Consider the following 13579-nt stretch of genomic DNA (forward strand, 5'->3'; position numbering starts at 1 on the left):
GGGGAGAGACAGGAAGCAGGGAGGTCAGCAAGGAGGCTGATATAGTAATCATGGTGGAATAGGACAAATGTTTGGATTAACAGGGCGGCAATTTGGAAGAGGAGGAAAGGACAGATTTTAAGCGATGTCGTGAAGGTTGAACTGACAGGATCTGGTGACAGGTTGAATATGTGGACTGAATTAGATGAGTTGAGGATAATGCCAAGGTTATGGGTTTGTGAGACAGGGAGAATAGTGGTGCTGTCTACAGTGATGGAAAAGTCGGAGGAGGGCAGGGTTTGGGTGGGAATTTGAGGCGCTCCGTTTTGGACATGTTAAATTTGAGATGTTGGTGGGGCAGCCAAGTAGAGAAATATCAGCTCCTGTGGCCAACTTCTAGTCTGCTATTTCCTAATTTGAATACTAGAGTAAGAACTCACCCCCTTCCGCATGGATTTCAGGGCCAGAGAAAGAAAAAAGGGAGCAACCCAGTGGGGAAAATGAATGCACTCCTCCAAAGGGAAATGTGAGATATGAACTACAATAGACAGAGAAGCAATGAATCAGCATGATGTATCATTACGAAAGAAGCAACTGTAGCACCCTTGCAGCATGGAGTCTTAATCTGTAATTACTCTGTAATTCATATACGAGAATCCAGCTGCCTGACTCCTAATTCCAACAGAAATATGCGTAATATTCCAGCCCATTCCTGCGATCAAATATTTGTAATATTTGTAAGGACTTCGTGAGTACAGTTCTATGTTCAGCCCTATGGGGCTTAACTCAGTTGAAGAGAATTTGATTGGCTGCTACTTGGTAGATGCACATTTTTCAGTTGGGCTTTATTCTTTTATGTATCAAAATGCCTATATATATATATATATTTTATATATATATATATATATATATATATATATATATATATATATATATATATATATATATATATACATATTTGAGCAATTGAATAAAGGAAAGAATTACTCTATGTGCATCTCTACCACGGGTGCAGTTTTACACAGTATCTGCAATCAACCGTTTCCAGGAGTTTCAAAGTTTGGCAAATGTTACCTCCATCTCAACTACCTCTCTCTGAGCTTAAACAAAGAAAACTGCCTTACTTCTGAGACAGGAAATTGGAGGCAGAGGGATTTACCTACTGTAATGGAATTAGTCTTTGACCAAGTTTATGAATTAACCTCAGGCGTATTTGGGTTGCCTATCTGAAAATGGCACTCTACCAATTTAATGGGAAGCAGCATGGCCCAGTGGATATAAAGCGAGGGCTTACAAGCCACAGGACCAGATTTCTAATCCCAGCCTCACCACTTGCCTACTGTGTGACCTTGGGCAAGTCACTTAACTTTTCTGTGCCTCCATTTCCTCATTTGTAAACTGGGAATTCAATACCTGATCTCTCCCCTACTTGACCAGGAGCCCCATGTGGGACAGGGAATGAATCTGGCCTGACTGACTTGTAGCTACCCCAGCACTTAGAACAGAGCTTGACATATAATTAGTGCGTATCAAATACCAAGGGAAAAAAAAATAACAATATAATCACCATTGGCACCAGAGAACCACCTTCCCCAGGGTGGCCAAGAATTCTCAACCTGCCCTTACATTAATTCATGTAAATGAGAGGACAGAACAACTTCTTAGCATTTCTGGCCGCTCTCTCGGTCAGTACTCTTGTAGGCTGTGATATTAGACACAGCTGGGTGGTAATGGAATTTTTGCATAGTACATAGCTATATAAAGCGTGCACTAGTTCAAGCTATTTCTGTTTGTTAAGAGATTTTTCTCATTATTTTTGATTGTGAGCTCCTTTTTACTCTATAATGGATAATGAAATCAAGAATTCGAAAATGGCACGATATTTATGTGCTAGAACGGAAATTCTGCTCGCGTAAGTTACACACTCGTTAAGAAAACATCTGTTGCAAAGGCAACACATCAAAACATTCTACGAAGTATGAGTTGCGCGCCGTAACAGAGGTTAATTACCTAAATGATAGAAACATAACCAGAATACCAATTGGATTATAAAGTCAAGAAGGAAGGGGCTATGGATAATGCAGGGTCCCCGCGCCCCTCCCGCCCACCAGACTGCCTCCCACGGTGTAAGAACCCAACGAGGCGCAGGAATGGAGATGGTAGAGGCGGGGATGGGCATGGGAGAGAAGGAATTTCACCATGAATCATGTCAAGCTGAATCTATGTACACAAGAAGCTCTCGGTCCCTTTCAGGCGGCCCGGCCCAGGCTGTTCCACGCTCCTTTGACTGTGCGGGGGTGGACGGGACGAGGACCCCCTGCCACGGGGATGGCTTTCCCTTAGCCAAAGAGGCTTTGGGATTTGATGGTTTCCTGTTGCGTTCGGGGAGGGAGGGTAAGAGGGAAGCCCTGTGCCACCTGAAATGGGGGAAGCAGAGAGCTACCTCCGCTGCGAGGCCTGCACGGCTGCAGTGGGGACTCAAAGCCTGCCCTGCTCATAAAAGGAAACACATGTTGCAATTTCTTCGAGTTTCCGGTATGCACCGCTTACAGCACTGGTGTTCTGCTGCTGCCGCTGTGGTTGTAAACGGCTTTTGGAAGTAAAATTTGTGGCTCCACTTTGAAACTTGAAGCCACTGAAAAGGGAAGCAGCGTAGTCTAACGGATAAAGCATGGGCCAGAGAGTCAGAGGAGCTGGATTCTAATCCTGGCCCCACCAGTTGCCTGCTGTGTGACCCTGAGCAAGTCACTTAACTTCTTCGTGCTCCAGTTTCCTCATTTGTAAAGTGGGGATTAAATTGTACTCTCTTCTTCTTAGACTATGAGCTCCAGATGGGACAGGGACTGTGGCTGACCTGATTAGACCCTGTTTATCCCAGTGCTTGGCACATAGTAAGCACTTTACAAAATACCATGGTTGTTATTATTATTACAGGAAAAGGGGATGAGAACTCAGGGGCCACAGGGAATGGGTGCACAGGGCATTCCACCACCTCCCACATTGTCAGGGCCTTCTGGGCAGGGTGGAAGGGATGCGTAAGGGTGCTCCTTCCCCTGCAAAGAAGACCTTAGAGGTGCTCTAGGAATGGTTTCTGGATGGTGCATAGGTAACGTGGCTGAACTTTAATTCTAGTTTAGTCCTGTAATTCTCCATTTAAAGTGTATATGCTAGACCAATAGGTCAGATTGATTCCATTTCATTTAGACTAGTACTAAGTTAGAGTAATAATGAAAGGGTATGTTAGAGTGCTTTGGCTGTAACAAAGTTAAAAAATATCACCATCCCCATCATGCCATAACCATTATGACTAGGCAACTCACAGCTGAACCAGCCAAACGGGGGATACGATTACAATGGCCAATTTTGTGGGGTATGGGAAAGTGAGAATGGGGTAGTAGTCCCCTTCTGGTGAACCAGGATGGGGCAGGGGGAAGGAAATTAAGCCTTCCCCGCCTACACCTGTCTACGGCAGCTGTTTCCCCTACCCTTATGGCTTACGCATACAAGTGAATTTAGCTGCACATTCAACAACTTATTCCGCCCTTTCATACTGATACACTTGCACTGATATACTTGTTAAAGACTTGTTCTTTCTCCAGCTCCAACTCTTTGTAAATCCTTTATTTCGGCCTGCCTCACCCATTAGATTGTTAAGATGTCTTTTGCTTCTGGTGTACTCTCCAAAGTACTTAATACAGTACAAAGCAGGTGCTCAGCACATCCCAATGACTGATTGCTAGGGTGATGTGCCACTCTGCAGTGAGACCATAAACAAAGACAGTACTGTTGAGCCAAAGAATACCTCCTTACTCCTTAGAGAATTCTCAAACTAGGGAACTTCGGGAAAAGGAACTTTGAGAGTTACAGTCCAGAAAATACAGGAAACCCCATTATGGGTGACTACTGAAAGTGACAAAAGCCTCATCTCTACAAGAGATGGTAAATAGGTTGTACCAAAGTTAATGATGTCTGGGAACTTCAATGGCGGTTGGGGAAATGGCTTTGGTAGGAAGGATAACTGATAAGAGAGGAAATTGCAATGAATGTGTGGGCTTGGCAATAATCATGGCAGGGGTGGTGGATATGGCAGGGGCAGGGGGTGACCACAATTAATATGGAAAAGTTAGAAAGCAGAGGCAATTTAATTATTATAATATTTGTTAAGCACTTACTATGTGCGAAACATTGTTCTAAGCGCTGGGGTAGATACAAGGTAATCAGGTTGTCCCATATGGGGCTCACAGTCTTAATCCTCACCTTACAGATGAGGTATCTGAGGCACAGAGAAGTTAAGTGGCTTGCCCAAGGTCACACAGCAGACAAATGGCAGAGCCGGGATTAGAACCCACATCCGCTGACTCGCAAGCCCCTGCTCCTTCCATTAAGCCACGCTGCTTCTCTCGACATGGTTATGAAAATCGAGACGGTGTTTCATGAGTGACATCATGAATTTCCATGCTTGGGCTCTTTCTAATAATCTCCCTAGAAACATTTTTTCGCTAAACCGTTCAGATTGTTGGCTACTGTAAAAGAGAAAAATAATGATAACTTCATAAAAGAACCCTAAAGGACAGAAGACTTATCAAAGAACATAATTTTTCTAAATCACTGGAAGATAAGAAAGGAAGGAGCACAATTTGTCAAGGAAACAACAGGGTCTTTTAAACATTAAAAGAAATTTTCATAAATATCATTAAGCAAAGCAATGCTTAATCAAACGATACACACAATTTTGTGCACTTGATAAATGTAGCTTATTGATTGCTGACATGTACAATGCCACTGGCTTCTTCAAAAAACAAACTGAAAGCAAACTGATAGCCTAATATTTCAAAACCAAAGTGTCACTTTTTATTACTGGATATTGTTTGGGGAAGCTCTTCATCTGACTACAGGAAAGCAGAAATAACTCAATGAATATTCAACCAGATGTAATTTGTCTTATCAGCATTGCAATAGCAGTAAAATTATCCTGAATTAGAACCATGGCCATGACTCATTATTAGTAACAGTTCACACAGCACGAAATGTATGAATTTATGTAAAGGCAAACCAGGTAAAATAATAAATCTAGCATGGGCTCTCAATAGGTCTTGGAGACACTAAATGACAAAGTTGTAGACAGTGGAATGAAACTGTTATAAGCACATTAAAGACACATCAAGTCTAGTCTACGGCAAGATTCAGAAATTCGTAAGAAACTCTGATTACCTACCTGCACAGCCAAAAGCCAAGTGGTATCTAGACGATGGGCTGAATTTGACACAACATACGTTAGCCTTGGCCTCAATACTTGCCACTGAATTGTCCAGGTTGGTAGACCACAGCTTCACTGAAAATGAGAAAAAAATAATACAAAAAAAGAAGGAAAAATGCAGATAAGTGAATTTACAAATGCCAGCAGAACCTGGAAAGTGTATTAATATGATAAAATGCAGTTTATGTGGCAACTTGAAATATTTGGGACTGTTGGAACTAGCACTGGAAGAGTTTAAATTGAATGAGTACGTCACCCGACAGGACACTCTAACACAGAAACTTATTGAGCCCCACATGGGACAACCTGATGACCTTGTACCTACCCCAGTGCTTAGAACAGTGCTTGGCACATGGCACTTAGCAAATGCCATTCTTCTTCTTCCTCTTATTATTATCATTATACCTAACTGGGTATAACAAGTCCCTGGATTTTGAAAGGGAATATCTGGTACCTCAATTCAAAACCAGGAATAATTAAAAGAACAAAACATCAAACTAAACAAGGGCAGAGCAGCCCTTTGAAGCATTTATGCTTCTGTTCAATTTAAAGCCCATGGATTGTGGAAATTCATGCAGGATGCTCGGCATGTCACCTCAGAATGCCCGAGGCACTGGACTGAAGATTTGTTTACCTGGGATCAGCAGGACTGATATGTAGTTTATTTGTTTGCCATCCCCAATCACACTCTGAAGAATGCAACCTGGTTGCTTTCCCTGGTCACATATACACTGCAGAAATGTGTTATGTACTCTTAGAAGTAGGAGAATATATCCTTTAAGAAGTCACTGGTTTAGACTGCACAGAATGGTGCCATGAGGGCGGTAGGAGCAAAACTCTCTGGCAACAGTCTTCAATTCTATAAATTGAATATACTGTGCAAGGGCAAACTGGAATTCAAAATTAAAAAATTAAATGTAACCAGGGGAACAACCCTCCTTAATGGTCACTCCATTACAAGATGGTAATCTGAGGGTGAAGTCTCACATGGATGAAATATCCATAGAGACATAAATCTATATGTTTTTGATTTGTACTTCCTAAGCGCTTAGTACAGTGCTCTGCACACAGTAAGCACTCAATAAATATGATTGAATAAATGAATGACTCCTATTTCCTTTCTATTTATTCATTCAATCGTATTTATTGAGCGCTTACTGTGTGCAGAGCACTGTAGTAAGCGCTTGGGAAGTACAAGTCGGCAACATATATAAACGGTCCCTTCCCAACAACGGGCTCACAGTCTAGAAGGGGGCTCCACTGCCTCGCTGTGCTACGGTGTTCTTTTAATGTGATCCACCCCCACTGTTAAAATTACCATCGACTAGAAAAAAGCATGCTACACTCTGAAGAGCCAAAAAAGGTGAAATCACAGAAGCCAGTTGAAAGAAAAAAGGACCCCAAAACTCTAATATTAGTCATGTTCACTTCAAATGAGAAGGGGCCCGAATGATGAAAAAAAACAAAAACTCGTCACATGTGCTTTAAAGCAAACAGATTTCTTGAAACAGTCTTAAAGCTGAGGCCTCACAGGAGCTAGATTAGGCAGTATCCTATTTGAAGTCAGAAGAAGTTGAAATTTCATTAAGGATTTTCACCAGTGTAAAATCACGACCGGCCCCAACATTTCAAAGAGAAAGGAGCTTCACCTACTGCTGCGGTAACAGCCCAGAACAGTAATCACTGAGCAAGGCAGTCACTCTAAATGATGTCATTAAAATCATAATTAAGGGTTGTAGGTCCAGGCTCCTAAAAATTAAAGGTGATTGCACTACCAAAACAAATACACCCAGAGCTTGCATTTGTCTCTTCAAACCTTCTCCTACTCAACGCCGCAAATTACCCGTCCTTTTAAAGTACTCACAACTCTATCCCTCAGGTAATATAAAAGTTTAAAATGAGCCAACAGAGTGATGTCTTCTTTTGGCATTCCCACTGAAGCTTGGGGAGATAGGCTTCCCCTTCAAATTAGGAACAAAATGCATCATCACTCAAATGGTTTTAGCAATAGGCTTTGTGTGATGGGACTCAAAGCCTGTCTTGCTCAAACAAAAAAAAAATTCATTTTGCAATCTCTTTTAGTTTTCAGTATTCACTGCGCTGATACTGATACTGCGCTGCTGTCTCTTTGGCTGTAAATGGCTTTTGGAAGTAAATCTGTGGCTTCATGCTCAAACATAAACCTCTTGAAAAAGGGAAGCAGCTTGGCCTGCTGGATAAAGCCTGGGCATGGGAGTCAGAGGACATGGGTTCTAATCCCAGCTCTGCCATTTGCCTGCTGTGTGACCTTGGACAAGTCGCTTAACTTTTCTGTGCCCCAGTTTCCTCAACTGCCAAATAAGAATTCAATGCCTACTCTCCTCCTGCTTAGATTGTGAACCTCATTTGGGACAAGGACTGTGTCTGGTCTGCTTAACTTTGTATCTACCCTAACGCTTAACAAATACCATAAAAAAGTGCTTCCCCTGTGCCCACCTACTGTCACAATGGGAGGACACCCAGCAGAGAGGAGAGAGTGAGAGTGTCACCGAGCAAACCGCTGGCATGTTAATCAACTCCATTGCCAAGTTCTCAATCCGAAATCTTCATGAGTAGAGTTTATTGTTCTCACACACTGGTTAACAAGTCACCAACCAAAATGTTAGCAAGGTTGGCAGAGCGAAGAGATGCTGCAGGTCAAGCCTCCCATACCACCAACACACCAACCTAGACCTGGTGCCACCACTTTCATTTTTTAACTCGCACCAAATGTATGCAAGGCACACAAAAACAATTCGGCTGGCTGTAGCCTGGAGTAAAACTTTGACAACAGATGTAGAAATCTGAGAAAATAATTTGCCCGAATTTGATGCGCTTGGGATTTTAGTAGTTTTGCTAATGGTGAGATGGCAAATGTACAATAAGCAGATGTCCCTAAGCCACTTAGGATTCTGTGGAGAGGGCTTACCACCTGCCAAGATCAATTCTTCCTAAAATGTTCACTTGCTAATTTGGCTCCTATGGAGTTGTGTCTTCCTAGGACAAAATATCCAGACCTCACTGAACAAAACTGAGTCTCGAGATAAAAACTGCCATATTTAGATAGATGTGCTTCTTACCTCAATACCTTTTGCTGAAGATACACAATAAAAAAGGCAATGCCAATTTAAGACCTTTACAGATTTCGAGTTTGAGAGCTTCTCTTTGGTATGCAGCATTGTCTGATGGCAAGAGAACAGGGCTAGGAGTCCAGAGACCTGGGTTCTGAGTCAAGAGACCTGAGTTCTACTCCCAGCAACTTCCCAGTCTTGCTGTGACCTTTGGAAAGTCACAACTTCTCAATGTCTCAATTTCCTCACCTGTAAAATGGGGATTAAATACGTGTTCCCCCTCCCTCATAGGCTGTGAGTCCCATATAGGAAGGAGTCTGAGTCAGATCCAATTGTATTCTATCTACCCCACTGCACAACACAGGGCTCGGCTTATTGTACATGTTGAACAAATACCTCCATCTACACTTTGAACAAAGGTGATGGGTTTACAGTGTTTTGCACATAGTAAGCGCTGAACAAATACCATTATTATTATTATTATTATTATTTCCAATAGCCCTAGTAACCTATGAGAAAAATAAGGTAACATATGGAGGTTGAAACTTTCATTTTATTAGCTTATTTTTCCGCAAAACACGGGTAACATTTAATCATCCATTTTCTTTATCCAATCTGTCCATGGGCAAAATGCACCAAGCTATAAAATATAATAATGCCATTCCCAGCCCGTGAAATTAACCAGCTTCGGGTGGATTGTCAGTTGGCCTTGATTTCAGATCAGGCTTTTGAACAGCTTTCTATAGCAAGGGTCACCCACTGTCAGCAACTTGTTTTTAAATTGCAAGCTCCTTTTGGGCAGGGTACGTGTCTAACCAACTCTTTTATGCTGTACTCTCCCAAGTGCTTAGTACAGTGCTCTGCAGACTAGGTAGGTTGAGAATCTCTCTTTCCTAAAAAAAATTCACAGCACCAACTAGGTAATCTGTTTTTCCAAATGATGGGGACCATTCCTGCCCTGGTAGAGAAACAGCGTGGCTCAGTGGAAAGAGCACGGGCTTTGGAGTCAGAGGTCATGGGTTCAAATTCCGGCTCCGCCAATTGTCAGCTGTGTGACTTTGGGCAAGTCACTTAACTTCTTTGTGCCCCAGTTACCTCATCTGTAAAATGGGGATTAAGACTGTGAGCCCCACGCGGGATGAACTGATCACCTTGTAACCTCCCCAGTGCTTAGAACAGTGCTTTACACATAGTAAGCACTTAACAAATACCATCATCATTATTATTATTACACAGCATTTCCCAATTTCAATATATTTTTCCACATAAGTTCCAAGTCTCCTACATTTCCTCCAACCTACAATTATAGTATTCGCCCTGGCTCTGTAGTTTGGTTGGTATATTCTTTCCAATTTATTTGCCCTTCTCATTGTCATGCAACTTCTCCTAACTCTATAGATAGAATTTCTTCACCTTGTTATGTTCTGGGTTGTGTAAAAAAACAATTTTTGGTCAATGTAGTTTTGTGTGCCCAAATCATCCTACAGAAACAACAGGTCACAGAAATCCAGAGAGGCATGGATCTCTGAAACAGAAGTTGCTGGATACACCTTAAAACCAAAGGAAAAACAAAAGAAAACTAAAATGGAAACTTTTTCACTCAGGGTTCAATGTCCACGTCAAGTCAATTTCCTGTCAATCCTTACTGCATGCCTTCTCCACAGAACCTAGATATTTTAAAATATTGCACCAGTAGTAGAAGGAAAATTTACTGAACACTCACTAGGTGTGGTGCACTTGTCGAGGTGCTTGGGAAGTATGGAATAACAAACTGCCATGCTGCCTGCCCACAGTAATAATAATAATAATGGCATTTGTTAAGCGCTTACTATGTGCAAACCACTGTTCTAAGCGCTGGATAATAATAATAGCATTTATTAAGTGCTTACTTTGTGCCAAGCACTGTTCTAAGCGCTGGGGAGGTTACAAGGTGATCAGGTTGTCCCACGTGGGGCTCATAGCCTTAATCCCCATTTTACAGATGAGGTAACTGAGGCCCAGAGAAGTTAAGTGACTTGCCCAAAGTCACACAGCTGACAATTGGCAGAGCCGGGATTTGAACCCATGACCTCTGACTCCAAAGCCCATGCTCTTTTCCACTGAGCCGTGCTGCTTCAAGGATTCTCCCTTGAGAATCCTCCCAAGGATCTTACTCTTACAAGGATCTTACTCTTTAATGGGGGAGGCAAACACATTTTTTACTACTGGAGAGATCAAAAATAAATGAAAAAGACACATATAAATGATTGCTAGAGTTACCTGATGGGATGGTAGGGCTCAGGGGCTGAAAACTAAATTGGAGAAAACTGGGGGGACAAAGTGGGATTTAGGAGGGATTTGAATGTGGGGAGAACTGTGATCTGCCTGATATAGGAAGGGAAGGAGTTCCAAGCCAGGGAACAATGTGATCAAAGGGGATCAAGGAGGAAGAGTTGAAAGCAAGTTACAGCTATAAGGTAAGCTTCAGAGCAACAAAGACAGAGAGTTGGGGCATAGCAAGAGAAGAGATCCAGGTAGGTTTAAGTTGGGACTAGGATGAGAGGACACTTGAAACCGATTGTGAGGAGTTTTTGTCTTAGACAAAAAATGTGCAGGGAGTCAGTAGGAGAGGAGAGATGGTCCAGGAAGATGACTCGAGGAACAGCAGGAGGAATAAATAAAGCATACAATTAGGCTTTTGCAAGGTCCTAAAAAAAAAAACAACTAGTAATGGGGCTTCTAGCTTCCCAGGGGACAGGGATCACGTCTAATTTTTAGCTTTATATTCTCTCCCACTGCTTAGTACAGTGCTCCATGCACGGTAAGAGCGTAATAAATATTATTACTACTACTACCACCACCACCACCATATTTTAGACCAAAGTGCATTTCAGGAGGTAAAAACATACCAATTACACGTTTTATACTTATAGGACTGGCCATTACCCGATTTGAAAAGGTGGCTGCCTTGTTTTCGGCTCACAGTCACAAAAGTCACACGTGTCTATTGTTTCCTTTTTCCACCCCCAAAGTGAGGGGGTTTTCTATTCCAAGTCCCAACTTCATTCACCTGGGCATTCAAAATGGGCAAGAGGCAATGGGTAGACTCACTGTGCTCATTCTGAATTCTTTAAAATACATCCGTGTTCAGAAACTTTCACCACAGGGACAATTCCATGACCATATCCTATTCTGGGGTCTGTAGGACATACCCAACCCACTGGGTGGATGTATATGCAAAGTGGTTTGGACAAATACTAGATTCACAAGAGAAGCAAATCTCAACTTCTTTCCTTTGTTCATTAACTCTTGAAAACCAAATGGTCCACTCAAGCAAGTCTCCCTTTGGATATTCGAGGCATACCTTTAAAGAATTAATGCTGGAAGGAAAAGGGACAGGTAATGAGCACAAATTTCTGAAGACTATTTTATCCCCAAAATAATCTGGTCACCAAGGAAACCATCATGAGGATACTTGTAATTACATGAGACTACTGGATCAACTACAGAGGATAGAGTTTAAAAGGATGACTTTGGTAATGCCTTGAAAAGTTATAACCTGGCAAGATGTATTAAAAGTGTGCCGGCTCAGAGATCTGTGTTCAGATTGGAAAATGCTTTTTCAGAGTGTACTTGATAAGTCGAGCAGCTCTGGATGAGCACAGCTTTTGAAATCCAATCAAAGATTCAAAGTAGAACTGTACATCTGAATTTGAAATAAATTCTTAAAAACAATTCCGAAGACTAGAATTTTCCCCTGAATCTCGATTTTTGAAGAAAAGCATCTGGTTGAAGTATTGAATAAAACAGATTCCTGACCATGATTCACCACAAAGAATAAATGGGAGGGCCACTGATAAAAGAACTTAATATGAAACTTGCATTGTTACTGTCTAGTAAAAGGATTCAGGCTAGAATTCCATTGAACTACATCAATTTTATCTGCTTAAAACTCACATTTCAATAGTGAGAGTTATAGACATTCAAAAAAAAATTCTCAACTTAGAGGATGGATAACGTAAGTGAAAACAATCAAGTTGAACCTATTAGCACATATAATGTATGCATCTATCCTTCATTGTCAAAAATGATGCTTCTGCTGGTAAGAAGCTATTCTTTCTCAGGCTTGTAGAGAAAGAGTGAGGAATGATTAACACACTCTACCCTGCCGCTTGCACGGAAGGATAGAATGTTGTTGTATTAATGTGTTTGTCCCAGCCTGAGTCTGTCAGTTTTCCAGACTGCCTCTGGCACCCTGATCATTGTGATGCATCTTCTAAAGGAGACTGACCTCCTTCTCCATGGCTGCCTGTCAGGCTGGTCTGGTTACTTCAGTGATCTCTCAGTGGCCTACTGCCAATATTGCATTGTTTGAGACCACTTCACTTTATCTTTGTATCACTTATTCTGACCTCTCCTATACGAGCCCCCTTCCAGTTCACCATTCAGCAGCGGTTTAAGAATCTTCCTCTCCCCATTTTCAAGGCCCCTTGGAATTCACCCCCTCCTCCCACACACTCTCACCTAGGAGGCCTTCCCTGATTCATCTCTCATCTTCCCACACTTTCCCCACAAAGTACTTCAGTACTTTCACATCAGCTTTTATTCCTGGGACAAAGGGATCTCATTCCACGTGCACTTAATTTGAAAATAACAACAACTGGTGGCTGAATGCTCTGGTTTGGGGTCAGAAAAAGCCTAGCTGGAGGGGATTTGGTGGAGTTTGCCCAAACAAGAACTCACGTGCAAAACCGAACTCCTCATCTTCCTCCCCTGGCCTTTCCCATCACTTTAGACAGCATCACCATCCTTTGTCTCCCTCAAGCCCGTAGCCCTGGCATTACCCTCAACTCATCTCTCTAACTCAACATATTCGATGTGTCACCAATTCCCCTCGGGTCTATCTTCACAACACCCACCCTTTCCTCTCCATCCCAACCACTACTGAGCTGACCCAAGCGCTTATTCTACTTCATCTCGACTACTGCATCAGGCTCCTTGCTGACCTCTGTGCCTCCTCTCTCTCCCCACTCCAGTCCATTACTTCACTCTGCTGCCCGGATCATTTTACTTAAAAAAAATGTTTAGCCTATGATTACCCACTCAAGAATTTCCAGAGGTTTTCCCTCCACTTCTGCATCCAGAAGAAATTCCTCACCGCTGGCTTTAAAGCATTCAATCTCCTTGCCCCCTGTTATCTTAACCCACTGATTTCCCACTACAACCTAGCACACGCACGGCCCTCCTCCAATGCCAACCTACTCACTGTATCTCA

The 13579-nt window shown here is 42.3% G+C and overlaps 1 protein-coding gene across 1 annotated transcript in view; it reads right to left on the reverse strand.

Annotated features, from left to right (window-relative positions):
- Positions 1-13579, reverse strand: part of COP1 (COP1 E3 ubiquitin ligase) — a gene marked incomplete at its 5' end in the record, with an annotated part of 172595 nt that overhangs the window by 49270 nt on the left and 109746 nt on the right. Inside the window, one exon of the mRNA XM_038758162.1 lies at positions 5195-5311. Within this exon, the coding sequence (XP_038614090.1) occupies positions 5195-5311 (117 nt within the window). The remainder of the gene's footprint in view (positions 1-5194; positions 5312-13579) is intronic.

Source organism: Tachyglossus aculeatus, chromosome 16 (assembly GCF_015852505.1).
Source record: "Tachyglossus aculeatus isolate mTacAcu1 chromosome 16, mTacAcu1.pri, whole genome shotgun sequence".
In the NCBI taxonomy this organism is placed as follows: Eukaryota; Metazoa; Chordata; class Mammalia; order Monotremata; family Tachyglossidae; genus Tachyglossus; species Tachyglossus aculeatus.